This window comes from Megalobrama amblycephala, linkage group LG15 (assembly GCF_018812025.1).
Source record: "Megalobrama amblycephala isolate DHTTF-2021 linkage group LG15, ASM1881202v1, whole genome shotgun sequence".
Lineage (NCBI taxonomy): Eukaryota > Metazoa > Chordata > Actinopteri > Cypriniformes > Xenocyprididae > Megalobrama > Megalobrama amblycephala.
The window spans coordinates 32,127,116-32,141,450 of record NC_063058.1 but is presented as its reverse complement, the minus strand read 5'-3'; the positions used below and the strand labels follow the sequence as shown (position 1 = coordinate 32,141,450).

The following is a 14,335-nucleotide window of genomic DNA, read 5'->3' as shown; positions in this document are numbered from 1 at the left end:
CTGTGAAGTTTCAGCTCAAAATACCCCATAGATTTTTTTTTATTAATTTTTTTAACTGCCTATTTAGGGGCATCATTAACTATGCACTGATTTTTTCAGCACGGCCCCTTTAAGAGATGCGCTTCTTCTGCCACACGAGCTCTCGACTATATATACATCGCATAAACACAGTTCACACAGCTAATATAACCCTCTAATGGATCTTTACAAGATGTTCGTCATGCATGCTGCATGCATGCTTCGATTTATGTGAGTAAAGTATTTATTTAGATGGTTACGTTTGATTCTGCATGAGTTTGAGGCTATGCTCTGTGGCTAAAGCTAACATTACACACTGTTGGAGAGATTTATAAAGAATGAAGTTGTGTTTATGCATTATACAGACTGCACGTGTTTAAAAATGAAAATAGCAACGACTCTCGTCTCCGTGAATACAGTAAGAAACCATGGTAACTTTAACCTCATTTAACAGTATATTAGCAACATGCTAACGAAACATTTAGGAAGACAATTTACAAATATCACTAAAAATATCATGATATCATGGATCATGTCAGTTATTATTGCTCCATCTGCCATTTTTCGCTGTTGTTCTTGCTTGCTTACCTTGTCTGTGCACAGATCCAGCCGTTAATACTGCCTTTCCTTGTCTAATGCGTCGAATGGGCTGGCATTATGCAAATATTGGGGTCATACATATTAATGATCCCGACTGTTATGTAACAGTCAGTGTTATGTTGAGATCCGAGTGTTTTCCGGAAGTCTTTTAAACAAATGAGATTTACATAAGAAAGAGGAAACAATGAGGTTTGAAACTCAATGTATGTCTTTTCCATGTACTGAACTCTTGTTATTCAACTATGCCGAGGAAAATTCAAATTCTGATTCTAGGGCACCTTTAACGTCTGGATCTGTGCACAGCTGAATCATCAGACTAGGTAAGCAAGCAAGAACAATAGCGAAAAATGGCAGATGGAGCAATAATAACTGACATGATCCATGATAACATGATATTTTTAGTGATATTTGTAAATTGTCTTTCTAAATGTTTCGTTAGCATGTTGCTAATATACTGTTAAATGTGGTTAAAGTTACCATCGTTTCTTACTGTATTCACGGAGACAAGAGCCGTCGCTATTTCATTCATTCATTTTTAAACACTTGCAGTCTGTATAATTCATAAACACAACTTCATTCTTTATAAATCTCTCCAACAGTGTACCATTAGCCGTTAGCCACGGAGCACTATCAAACTCATGCAGAATCAAACGTTAACATCCAAATATATACTTTACTCACATAATTCGAAGCATGCATACAGCATGCATGACGAACATCTTGTAAAGATCCATTTGAGGGTTATATTAGCTGTGTGAACTTTGTAAATGCGCTGTAATATAGTTGACAGCTCGTGTGGCAGGGAGCACGCGATTTAAAGGGGCGGCGCGCTGCAAAAATCAGTGTGTAGTTAATAATGCCCCAAAATAGGCAGTTAAAAAAATTTATTTAAAAAAATCTATATGGGGTATTTTGAGCTGAAACTTCACAGACACATTCAGGAAACACCTTAGACTTATATTACATCTTGTGAAAAAGCATTCTTGGGCACCTTTAAATATTTGCTCACTCTGTGTATTTGTGTCTTTACAATAGAGTGACTTTGTTGCAATAGCTCACACACAGCACAAGAAAGCTTTATTTCAAACTGAATTGAATTTACAAAAAAGGCAAGTAAACAGTCAGTAATAAAATAAGAACAAAAACAAATTACCTCAATTCAGTTGAGGTATATGAAATATGACAACACTGAATTTTTATATGCCCTGTATCTTAAAGGGTTAGTTTCACCCAGAAATGAAAATTCTGACATTAATTACTCACTCTCATGTTTCAAACTCATAAGACCTTCGTTCATCTTCAGAACACAAATTCAGATCTTTTTGATGAAATCTGAGCACTTTCTGACCCTCCATAGACTGCAATGTTATTACTACTTTTTATGGCCCAGAAAGGTAGTAAAGGCATAGTTAAAACAGTCATGTGATAACAGTGGTTCAACCCTAATGTTATGAAGCGACCAAAGGTCCCATTCTTCGTGATCCCATGTTTCAAACTTTAGTTAGTGTGTAATGTTGTTGTTAGAGTATAAATAAAATCTGTAAAATTTTAAAGCTCAAAGTTCAATGCCAAGCAAGATATTTTAGTCGCCTACATCGAACGGCCAGTTTGGACTACATCCCTCTATGTAGACTGTTTTTTGACTAACCTCCGCCCACAGGAATACACAAGAGTTGCGTTTGTAGAGTGTGTTTGTCGCCATGTCGTCGAAACGCTGTTATTTTCATCCCGCAATCACCGGGTCTGATTCCGGCTCAAATTGATAGGGTAAAATTAAAGACATGTTTACAATAACACTGAGCGCGTGCATCTCCACGTTATGGTAAGAGGCGTGACCTTTCCGGGCACGGTGCGCTCAGAGCTGTCGAATCACAACACAGGAACCGCTGGCACAATCAGAACTCGTTGCGTATTTCTGAAGGAGGGACTTCATAGAACAAGGAAGTCATCAGCCCGTTTTTATGACAGTGGAAACAGCGGTATACAGATAAGTAAATTATGTGAAAAATACTGTGTTTTTTTACACGCAAAACATGAACACATGTTATATTGCACACTATAAACACAATCAAAGCTTCAAAAAACCACGAAAAACGGGACCTTTAAACATCCCCAGGTATGTCACATAGCCTGCTTTCTGAAATACCCCCAGATCAGAGTGTCATTTCTTTATGCACATTTATTTGCACAGATCTCTGCTATAAAGGTGCAACTATTAGTACTTTTTCTCTTTTTCTAACAGTCCATGAATGACGATGGCATCTGTAAAAAAGCTGCTTCATGATACTCTAGATGACCTGAAACGAGACGATCTGAAGAGATTTAAGAGTTACTTAAAAGAAGATGGACTCATTGGAGCTGGTAAACTGGAGAAGGCTGGTGTCACTGAGATAGTGGATATAATGATGGAGCGTTTTGAAGCAGAAGAAGCTGTGAAGATCACACTGAACATCCTGAGGAAGATGAACCAGAACCAGCTGGCTGAAGAGTTACAGAACAACTACACTGAAGGTAATAAAGGGAAGAATAGTGAACAAGAGGAAGAATAGATTCAAAGAAATGAATATTCAGATTTTTTGAAAGAAGATTCTCATGTTTACAAATGCTGCATTTATTTGATCTAAAATAGTTAAAATATTGTGGAATATGATAATTTAAAGGGGCTCTATGTAAGTTTTTGACTGTACAAAACCATAAAAATACCATAATATGTTTGCAGATACTTATTAAACATGTTCAATTCACAAACTTGTTTCTCTGAAAACCATTGCTACAGCCAGTTATTTTACTTTAAAATTTGCGTTCCGTGTCAGAATATCTGTTTTTGTTTCCGTCTGTGCAAGACCGCACATTGCTAATTTACCCAATTGTATTTCTCCACCCCAGGTTGCCAGTAGGGTGACCACCCGTCCCGCTTTGCGTTGTACCGCACAGCATTTTGACTCCTTGTCCCGCACGTCGCATATTGAGAAAATGTCCCGCATTTTCATCAGTCTGTTGGTTTTTAATTATAATATTAAGAAAACGTGCATGCGTTCTTTTGCCTTTAAGAAAGCATTAAATTTATTCTTTTTGCTGCGTAGTTTTTCACCTATATTTAACAGCGCTTCAACAGAAGTAACAGCCGTTTTACAGCTTGTTCAAAACAACCCGCATTGCAAAAAGACCGACGAGCATAGAGCAGCCTGCTGGAGAAATTGTGTAGTGTTCATGTTCTCCAACAGAGGGGGCTGTGCAGCTACACTTGGTCGCGCGCGCGCCGCTACTTCATGAGGCACGTAATCTGGATCTGGACCTGATCAAATAAACGCCATTATCTTCAAATATCAAAATAAACATCGTTATCACTTTCAAGGTAGTAACATTCTGTAACGTAGCGGGACTCATGGTAAGATCCATTTGCAGCTTTTATTCAAATGAGAGTGGTCGTACAGGCAGGGTCAAACAGGAGCAGACGAGAACAGCAAGGGACAGGCAGAATCGTAATCCAGGTACAGGCAGAGGTCAGGACAGGCGGATATCACTCACAGAACAGTATAACAGGCAAGGGTCAGGACAGGCAGCAACGGGTCAATACACAGGAACAGACAGGAACGGTAACAGACAGGCAGACAGGGAAATAACGCTCAGAATTGTCACAGGGTGAATCAAGACTTCGCGGTGAGGTGGTGTGTGTGAGTCCTTTATAGTCCAGGTAATGTGTGGCAGCTGGGTGTGGTGATTAGTGTGGAGTGATTGTGAAGTGAGTGCAGGTGAAGAGCAATGGAGGATCATGGGAAATGTAGTCCGGGATGTGACAGGAACAGACGTGATCGTGACATAACGCCCCCCTCCCGGAAGGCGCGTCCTCGCGGCGTAGATGACACCAATAGGGAGGGGGGTGGGTGCATTGGAGCTCTAGTGGTGGACAGGAACGGAGTCTCCAATGCAGGTTCCCGGGCTGCCATGGCGGGTCAGGTGTTACGGGCAGCCATGGCGGGTCAGGTGCCCCGGGCAGCCATGGTGAGTCCGGAGTGTCAGAAGGCCATGGGGGATCAGGTGGCTTGGGTAACCTCGGCAGGTCAGGTGACTTGAGCAACCACGGGAGGTCAGGCGGGTCAGGTGGCTTGGGCAGCCACAGCAGGTCAGGTGGCTCAGGCAGCCACGGCAGGTCAGGTGGCTTGGGCAGCCACGGCGAGACAGAGTCCGTGAATGACCACGGCGGGTCAGGTGGCTCAGGCGGCCACGGCAGTTCAGGTGGCAAGGGCGGCCACGGCAGGTCAGGTGGCTCAGGCGGCCACGGCAGGTCAGGTGGCAAGGGCGGCCACGGCAGGTCAGGTGGCTCAGGCGGCCACGGCAGGTCAGGTGGCAAGGGCGGCCACGGCAGGTCAAGAGTCTCTGGCGACCACGGCGGGTCAGGTGGTCTGGGCAGTTCAGGGACCGCTGATGACCGCGGCCGTGCAGGGTTCCCACCACAAACTCCCCACCCCTAGGTATACTGCCCCCCCCCAAAAAGTTCTTGGGGATTTCAGCGGGGCCCGTCGCAGGTTCGTGGGCAAGGAGTTCGGGTGGCGGCGGCAGGGCCAGGCGTGTGGGTGAAGCCGTCAGGGCAAGACTCCTGAGTGGCGCTGGCAGCGCAAGGAGTTTGAGTGGCGCCGGCAGGGCTAGAAGCGTGGATGGCGCCGGCAGGGCTAGAAGCGTGGATGGCGCCGGCAGGGCAAGAAGCGTGGATGGCGCCGGCAGGGCAAGAAGCGTGGATGGCGCCGGCAGGGCAAGAAGCACAGGTGGCGCCGGCAGGGCAAGAATCACAGGTGGCGCCGGCAGGGCAAGAAGCACAGGTGGCGCCGGCAGGGCAAGAAGCACAGGTGGCGCCGGCAGGGCAAGAAGCTTGGGTGGTGCTGGCAGACCGAGGAGCTCGGGTGGCGCCGGCAGGACAAGACGCTTGGACGTAAGAGGGGAAAGAACAGAAGGAGCCTTCTTCCTCCTCCTCCTCCTCTTCCGAGGATGAGGCGATGGTTCACCGACTGGAGCGGTTTCTGGAGCAGACTCACTGGCTGAAGCGGGTTCTGGGGTGGACTCCATGGCTGGAACGCCCCCTACCTCCGTGAGCACCGAAGGGGCGGCCATCTTGCCCGTAGGCACTGGCAAAGCAGCCATCTTGTCCATCGCGTCCAGGGCGCTTGAGTCCATGGCGACTGGCGAGCTTGAGTGCGTTGCAACCGGCGAACTTGAGAGCGTTGCAATAGGCGAACTTGAGAGCGTTGCAATAGACGAACTTGAGAGCGTTGCAATAGACGAACTTGAGAGCGTTGCAATAGACGAACTTGAGAGCGTTGCAATAGACGAACTTGAGAGCGTAGCGACCGGCTGGCTTGGGTGCGAAGCGGCCACCGGGCTTGGGAGCGAAGCGGCCGGCAGAGGCTTGGGAATGCCAGCCACTCGTGCTGAAGTCAGCGGAGGATCAGCCACACTGGAACGTAGTCCTCTGCGCCCTTGGATAGATCCAGAGACGTGACGTGACTCTGGGCGATCAGCGGAGACGTGACGTGACTCTGGGCGATCAGCGGAGACGTGACGTGACTCTGGGCGATCAGCGGAGACGTGACGTGACTCTGGGCGATCAGCGGAGACGTGACGTGACTCATGGAGATCAGCTGGGACATAGACTGGTGTTGTTGTAATGGTAGCCGCCATTTTGTGAATGTTCTTTGATGCGGCGTCCATTACGTGATCAAGCATGGTGTCGCGTTCTTCTGCGACACCCACAGTAAAGGGAGATCCGCTCAGTAGTAAAGCCTGTTCAATATAACATTCCAATGTCCCGTCGGGCTGATGAAATGGCATGAAGGAACTGAGCGGATCAGATAGTCCACCGCGAAAAAATATCATGAGGCACTCCTCATTAAAACAAGTTAACGGTGCCAGTTCAATAAAGTCCATGACATATTCCTCAATGGATCTGTCTCCCTGACGGAGACCTATTAGCTGAGCCGATGGGTTCATATTAGAGGTGACAGAAACACTCACGGTAGCTGCTGGATCTTGGTGTGGCGAAGTCTTCTGTAACGAATGGAGACTCAGGCGGGAGATCCAAGTGCAGCATTTATTTACAAGTGAGAGTGGTCGTACAGGCAGGGTCAAACAGGAGCAGACGAGAACAGCAAGGGACAGGCAGAATCGTAATCCAGGTACAGGCAGAGGTCAGGACAGGCGGATATCACTCACAGAACAGTATAACAGGCAAGGGTCAGGACAGGCAGCAACGGGTCAATACACAGGAACAGACAGGAACGGTAACAGACAGGCAGACAGGGAAATAACGCTCAGAATTGTCACAGGGTGAATCAAGACTTCGCGGTGAGGTGGTGTGTGTGTGAGTCCTTTATAGTCCAGGTAATGTGTGGCAGCTGGGTGTGGTGATTAGTGTGGAGTGATTGTGAAGTGAGTGCAGGTGAAGAGCAATGGAGGATCATGGGAAATGTAGTCCGGGATGTGACAGGAACAGACGTGATCGTGACACATACTAACTATTCATACTGTTTGTATGTTTTATAACATGGCCTCAGCAGGGTGCGAGATTGTTTTGCACAATTTAAAACGTCCACAAAAGTTCCGCAGTCACGGTAATACACACGTTGTGGTGAAGGTACACTCTCAGAAATTAAAAATAAAATAAAATAATTCACGTATGCTACTTTGTGCTTAAAATGAGTCTAAAATGCAAAATAATAGTTAAAAGTTAAAACAGTTGTAATTTCTGTATACAAAACAGCTTGTGAACATTAAAATATTAAATTCAATAATGTTAAAAAATTATTTGTTAAATGCTCTTAAATATTTATCTTCTTAAGGCCTATTTATGTTTTATTTTTGTAATGTAATGCGCTTTTGTAAAGTCACACTAATGTTATCATGTAAAAGTTTTTTTTTTTTTTTTTTTGGGTGAATTGTAAAACCAGAGCAAAAATCCTAATAATAAAGCTAAATCATAAATATTAATGTAATAATAGCCTATAAGGAACCCACAACAATTAAAAACAAAAACATTCAAAAATGTATTGTCCCTGTTTTTTAAATAGATAATAACAAATGAGATTTTGGTGATATTTTGACCACTCAAATAGGAAATGTCCCCAGTTTCCATTTCAGAAATCTGGTCACCTAATTCAAAACTAGTTATCTGCATGATGCCTGCTGTCTTTAGGGTCAGTGATGTTTAATTTAAATGACATGTAAATTAAAGACATGTTATGTTACATTGTGATGTAATGGTGTTTTGTGGAAGTGACTAAAGAACAAAGTATTTTTATCAGCTGAAAGACATAATACAAATGTTTTTATTAAGTTAGATAGACATTATATAACAGCTTCAGGTTGTGTTTTATTGTTGGTAACATGTCCCACATTGTCCCACACAAACTTAGTAATCATCCCACATTTGGTTTGTTTGATGGTGGTCACCCTAGTTGCCAGTTGGCAGAAAACGCAAGCAGCGAATTGCAGCCATGGAAGCCAGTGAACAAACTGGGTCAGAGATCGCAGATTCTACCCGACCTAAAAAGCCTCAGCATCCATCTAAAATCTCTATGAACGGGAGCATATTAAAACGCAATATCAACTCATCATAAATCAATAAATCAACTAATTATCTTACAGTGTGTAAGTCTCCTCACCTTCCAATGTCGCTCCTGTTGCGTGTCTTCAAACTGGCAACCCGCAGGTGCATTGATCCTGAGGAGGAGGGGGCGGGGCAAACAATATTTTGAATTTGAACTGCAGTACCCATTTCAACCTCTAGCTGTCATTCTTACATAGAGCCCCTTTAAAATAACTTTTCTTTTTGAATATCTTTTTTAAAATGATTTTTCCTATGTTGCCATCACAGGAAAACTTTCACAACTGAATTTTCAGTGTCACATGATCCTTCAGAAATCATTCTAATATGCTGATTTTTTAATAGTTTAATAGTTGTTCTGCTTAATGAAGTGTTGAAACACGGTGTAGACCTTTTACAGGATACTTTGATAAACAAAATCTCGCTCTTTTCTCTCTCTTCTCAGTGCAAAAATCATCAGAGCCAGCTGAGAAACGCAGAAGAAAACAAGGTGAATAAACAAAAACATGCTGAATATCACTAATTTAAAAATAAATCCATTGCTTTAACAGCACTTGTATTTTAATGCATTGTATTTTCAGGGCTTTCATTTTTAGTGTCTGAAACTCTACATGGTTGAATATTTAAGCTGTAAATATTTTGATTCAAAACATTTCACACATCGTTTAAAAAATCAATAATCCATATTTGCCTTTCAGACTTCACTTCAAAATATTCAGTCTGTTTAAAAATACAACCTATAATATTCAACAGGCAATTTTTTGAGGATTCTGCAGGTGGTGGATCATTTATAGCCTTTTCTCACAGCAGCTGCAATAATTAAACTTATTATTTTGATGGCGGAATGTGTGACAAATTAACTTTAGAGATTAGACTGTACAGAAATTGAAATCTACTGGTAATGCAAATACACACTAAATAAACATAGTCACACAATGCCGATGTTGTTAACATTAACAATTTGAGAACAAAGTATAACAATAATAATAATTTGCACAGTTTGACGTGATTCAAGCTAAGTGATCGTTAGGTTTAATCAAAAATTATGGAAGATAAATTATTCAAACAAGAGGAATGTGGTGCTGGTCCTTCAAGAGTCACTCTCAATCTGTCTGTCTATAAAGCCTATAAAAAAATCAGTCTTCATGACTTTATAACATACAATTGCGAGTTTATATCACACAATTCCGACTTTATATCTTGCAATTGCGATTATCGAATCACAATAATGTAAATTTGCAATTGCGAGATAAAGTCTGAATAGCAAGATAAAAAGTTGCAAAGTTGCAATTTCCTTTTTTACATTTTTTATTCTGTGACGGAAACAAGCTTCCATAGTCATAATGTATGATTAAGAGCTCATATAAAAAAAAAAATAAATAAGTCATGGCAATAAACTGTACGCCTTTTAAAGACTTAGAGAAGAACCCTAGGAACCCTGTTTATAATTTCACAATCATTTGAAAATTTTTCATAAAACTCAAAATATCCAAAATAGTTAGTCTGTTTAAAAATGCAACCTTAAATATTCAACAGGCAAATTTCTGTCCATTATTTTGCTTTACAAATTCAGTGATTCAGATTCGACAGAAAATTCAACATTGCACATCTGGAACTGCAGGAATAGCAGTAGAGCACCGATTCATGATCTCCATCCGCTGTAATTCTCCTCACAAACCTTTGAGTTTAGTTTTCTAGTGTTGTTTTGTTCACACCTTTTCCTGTTTACTTATATTTTCATAACAGATGATTTCTGGCTGCAGGAATTCATGAAAATTCACAAAATGAACATGAAGGAGAAAGTAGAACACATTTTTGAGTGCAAAAAGGAAAATGAAGCACATCTCAAGGATGTTTTCACTGAACTCTTCATTACGGAGGGGGATCTTAAAGAAGTCAAACAAGAACATGAGATTATACAGATTGATAAAGACATTAAACCCCGTAAATCACAGGACAGGCCAATTAAATGCAATAATGTGTTTAGACTGAACAAAAAGAAGAAAAAGATTGTTCTGACCAAAGGCATCGCTGGCATTGGAAAAACGGTCTCAGTGCACAAGTTCATTCTGGACTGGGCAGAAGGAGAAGCCAATCAGGATATAGACTGTGTTTTCCTGCTTCCATTCCGAAGGATTAACTGCCTTAAAGATGGAAAGATCAGTCTGCATGAGTTTCTACAAAAATTTAATCCAGAACTGAAGAAACTGGAAACAACAAAGATATGTGAGATATATAAACGTAATCTTGCGTTTATCTTTGATGGACTGGATGAGAGTCGACTGCCTTTGGATTTTGACAGTGGAATGGTGACGAGTGTTGAGGAGCGATCATCTGTAGATGAACTGTTCACAAGTCTGGTCAATGGGACTCTGCTTCCATCAGCTCACGTCTGGGTGACATCACGACCTGCAGCAGCCAATCAGATCCCTCCTGAGTATGTAGGGTTGTTCACAGAGGTGCGAGGATTCACTGACCAGCAGAAGGAGGAGTATTTCCGAAAGAGAATCACAGAAGAGACTCAGGCCTCCAGAATGATCTCACACATTAAGAAATCTCGTAGTCTTTACATCATGTGTTACATTCCTGTGTTCTGTTGGATCACAGCCACTGTTCTTAAGGACATTCCCATTGAGAACAATGCAGAGAACATCAACACGACACTCACTGAAATGTACATCCACTTCCTGCTGATACAGATGAACATGAAGAGCCAGAAGCATGAGAGAAAAACAGAAAGAGATTGTACCAAGCTCTTAGATTCCAATAAAACAATGATTTTGAAGTTAGCTAAGCTAGCGTTTGAACAGCTGAAGAAAGAAAAGATTGTGTTCTATGAGGAAGATCTGAGAGCATGTGGTATTGATGTGAGTGAAGACTTTGAATCCACAGGAATGCTCACTGAGATCTTTCAGCAAGAAGCTGGACTTCATGAGATGAAGGTCTTCTGCTTCGTCCATCTGAGTGTTCAAGAGTTCCTCGCTGCAGTGTATTTGTTCCTCTGCTACCTGAACAAGAACATGGACGAGCTGCAGTTTTTCACTGAAGAAACAAAAAGATTGGACAGACCTGACCATATCGACAAGCTAGATAAAAATATTGCTTTACATGATTTACTAGAGAAGGCTGTTAGGAAAGCAATGCAAAGTCAGAAAGGACATTTAGACCTATTTTTACGGTTTCTGATGGGCATTTCACTGGAATCCAATCAGAAACTGCTCAGAGGCTTGTTCGCACACACTGAAGACAGCAAAGACAGCATCACAGAAATAACCAAACACATTAAAGAACAATTACAAAACCAGGAGGACATCTCACCTGAAACTTCAGTCAACCTGTTCTACTGCTTACTGGAGCTCAATGATAATTCATTATATACAGAAATACAAACATACTTCAGATCTCCAGAAAGATACCTCTCATCTTCCATGCTCTCATTGATGGCTTACGTACTGCTGATGTCAGAGGAAGTGCTGGATGAGCTCGAGCTGGGGAGGTACGGAATGGGAGGCTACAGGAATCTCCTGCCAGCTGTGAGATGCTGCAGAAAAGCAGAGTAAGGAACTTGCTGACAACTGTTTAATCAATGTTTTTAACTCTGAAAATTAATTTTATAATAAGATGCAGTGTGGAGTATCATGTTTTACTGATTTTGTAGAGTAAAATCTGTATTTACTAAAATGGATTTACTAAACACTTATTTTACATACATTTGAAAGTTATTTTCACTTGACTGTCACATGACATTAAATGTTTTTAGAAAGCTTGAATGTTCACAGAGAACAGGACATAATCTTTTACTGTTACAACAAACATTGTTCCTGCAAGATGAACTCACAATAAATGACATGGACAAATATCCTGTTTTACAGACTCTCCCTCTGTTATCTCGATCACACCGACTGTGAAACTGTGGCTTTGGCCCTGCAGATACCAAACTCACCCCTGATAGAGCTGGACATGAGTGAAAATGGCCTGATAGGTACCGGAGGAGTGAAGCTGCTCTCTGATGGACTGAAGAGCCCAAACTGTCAGCTGAAGAAACTGAGGTTTGAGATTCATTCAGTCCTTGTACAACACTTACCTCAGTATTTCAGTCACTAAAAGATTAATGTGCCTTAATGCACAAAGACAGTGATGTATCAAATTCAGTATACACCATATTGATGATGCTTAATATATACAGGAAAGCAGTTGAACCCAGAAATTTGAATACAATGCTCTCAATTGCATGTTAATTGATTTCTTTATAATGGTTTCCTAAGGGGAAACAATTTACATGAAACTTTGCAAGTTCCGTTTATATTCTGGGTTCATCTATTTGCATGTACAAAGTATATTTGTTTAATAAGGTGTATACTAAATTTGGTCTTTCAATATCACTGTAAGCAAGATGACGATGATGATGAAGTCAGTAAAGCATGTATTGCAATAAGGATGTTTTCTCCCCAATATATCCATGCATGAGAGATGTCACATCTTGCTGTAAACTTCTAAGATAAGCAAATAAAAAATATTTTTGTTATTAGATAGTATGACAGTATTATATCATATATCATACAAATTGTGCAAATCAAATATATAAATAAACCTGTGTGTGTGTGTGTGTGTGTGTGTGTGTGTGTGTGTGTGTGTGTGTGTGTGTGTACAGTGCATCCAGAAAGTATTCACAGTGCTTCACTTTTTCCACATTTTGTTATGTTACAGCCTTATTCCAAAATGAATAATTTTTATAATTTATAATTTTCCTCAATTTTTAATTTTTAATAAATTTGCAAAGATTTCAAACAAGCTTCTTTCACGTTGTCATTATGGGGTATTGTTTGTACAATTTTGAGGAAAATAATGAATTCAATCCATTTTGGAATAACAATATGTGGAAAAAAGTGAAGCGCTGTGAATACTTTCCAGATACACTGTATATACACTACCATTCAAAAGGTTGGAATCAGTAAGATATTTAATGTTTTTAAAAGTAGTTTTTTTTGTCTGCTCACTAAGGCTGCATTTATTAAATTAAAAAAACAGTAATATTGTGAATTATTACAATTTAAAATAACTAAATGTATTAATACATTTTAAAATGTAATTTATTCTTGTGTTGGCAAAGCTGAATTTTCAGCATCATTACTCCAGTCTTCAGTGTCACATGATCTTTCAGAAATCATTTTAATATGATGATTTGATGTTCAAGAAATATTTGTGTACAATATATTTTTCTCAGGATTCTTTGTGAATAGAAAGTTCAAAAGAACAGCGTTTATTTGAAATATAATCTTTTGAGACATTATAAATGTCTTTACTGTCACTTTTGATCGATTTAATGCATCCTTGCTGAATAAGAGTATTAAATTCTTTAATTTCTTTTCAAAAAATAAAAATTTTTACTGACCCCAAACTTTTGAATGGGGTCAGTAATGTTACAAAAGCTTTTATTTTAGATAAATGCTGCTCTTTTGAACTTTCTATTAATCAAGGAATCCTGAAAAAAGTACAACTGTTTTCAACATTGATAATCAAAAGAAATGTTTCCTGAGCAGCAAATTGGCATATTAGAATGATTTCTGAAGGATCATGTGACACTAAAGACGTAGTAGAGTAATTATGCTAAAAATTCATTGGTCCGACCAGTGCACTAAAAAGAACCGGTTCAAAAGAATGATTCGTTCACGAACCCGACATCACTACTGCACAGAAGAAGAGTCCGAGCCTGCTGTGATGCAAGTGCCAGAGAACCTGATTGGGCCAGCCATCAGCCTGTAGACGGAGCATCAAGACTCTTTTGACCAGGTGAAAGTGCCACCAGGTGAAAGATCCACCTCAGACCAGCTGTTTACCAACGCCGTCTGAATGCATGGATCTCCTGGCTCTGCCTCCAGCCACTGTTCCTGCCGCTCTACCTCAGCCAATCGTCCAGGTTCCTCCACCTTCGCTCGGCTCCACCAGGGACCATCAAACTTCCTGCTCCACCGGGCTCCCTCGATCCTCGGCTTCACCTTGGTCAGATGTCACCGCATCTATGCCATCTAAGCTCTGTCTTTCAGCCTCAGAAGCTGGGTTATTCTGATCAGCCATAAACAGAATATTTTAGTTATAGTATTATAGTAGTATTATAGTTGAAAT

The 14,335-nt window shown here is 41.0% G+C and overlaps 1 protein-coding gene across 8 annotated transcripts in view; it reads left to right on the top strand.

Moving 5' to 3' along the window:
* Nucleotides 1–14,335, top strand: part of LOC125247667 (NACHT, LRR and PYD domains-containing protein 12-like) — a 78,774-nt gene that overhangs the window by 5,165 nt on the left and 59,274 nt on the right. For 5 of the 8 annotated variants that reach the window (XR_007180138.1, XM_048159102.1, XM_048159099.1 and 2 more), the window contains exons 2-5: nt 2,911–3,129; nt 8,658–8,702; nt 9,959–11,768; nt 12,085–12,261. Coding sequence is in view for 7 of the 8 variants with exons in the window: in XM_048159102.1 (XP_048015059.1) it covers nt 2,911–3,129; nt 8,658–8,702; nt 9,959–11,768; nt 12,085–12,261 (2,251 nt within the window). In the remaining variant the exon portion in view is untranslated. Of the gene's footprint in view, nt 1–2,860; nt 3,130–8,657; nt 8,703–9,958; nt 11,769–12,084; nt 12,262–14,335 lie in introns of those variants that run through there. The other 3 variants (XM_048159100.1, XM_048159101.1, XM_048159106.1) reach the window with 2 other exon arrangements.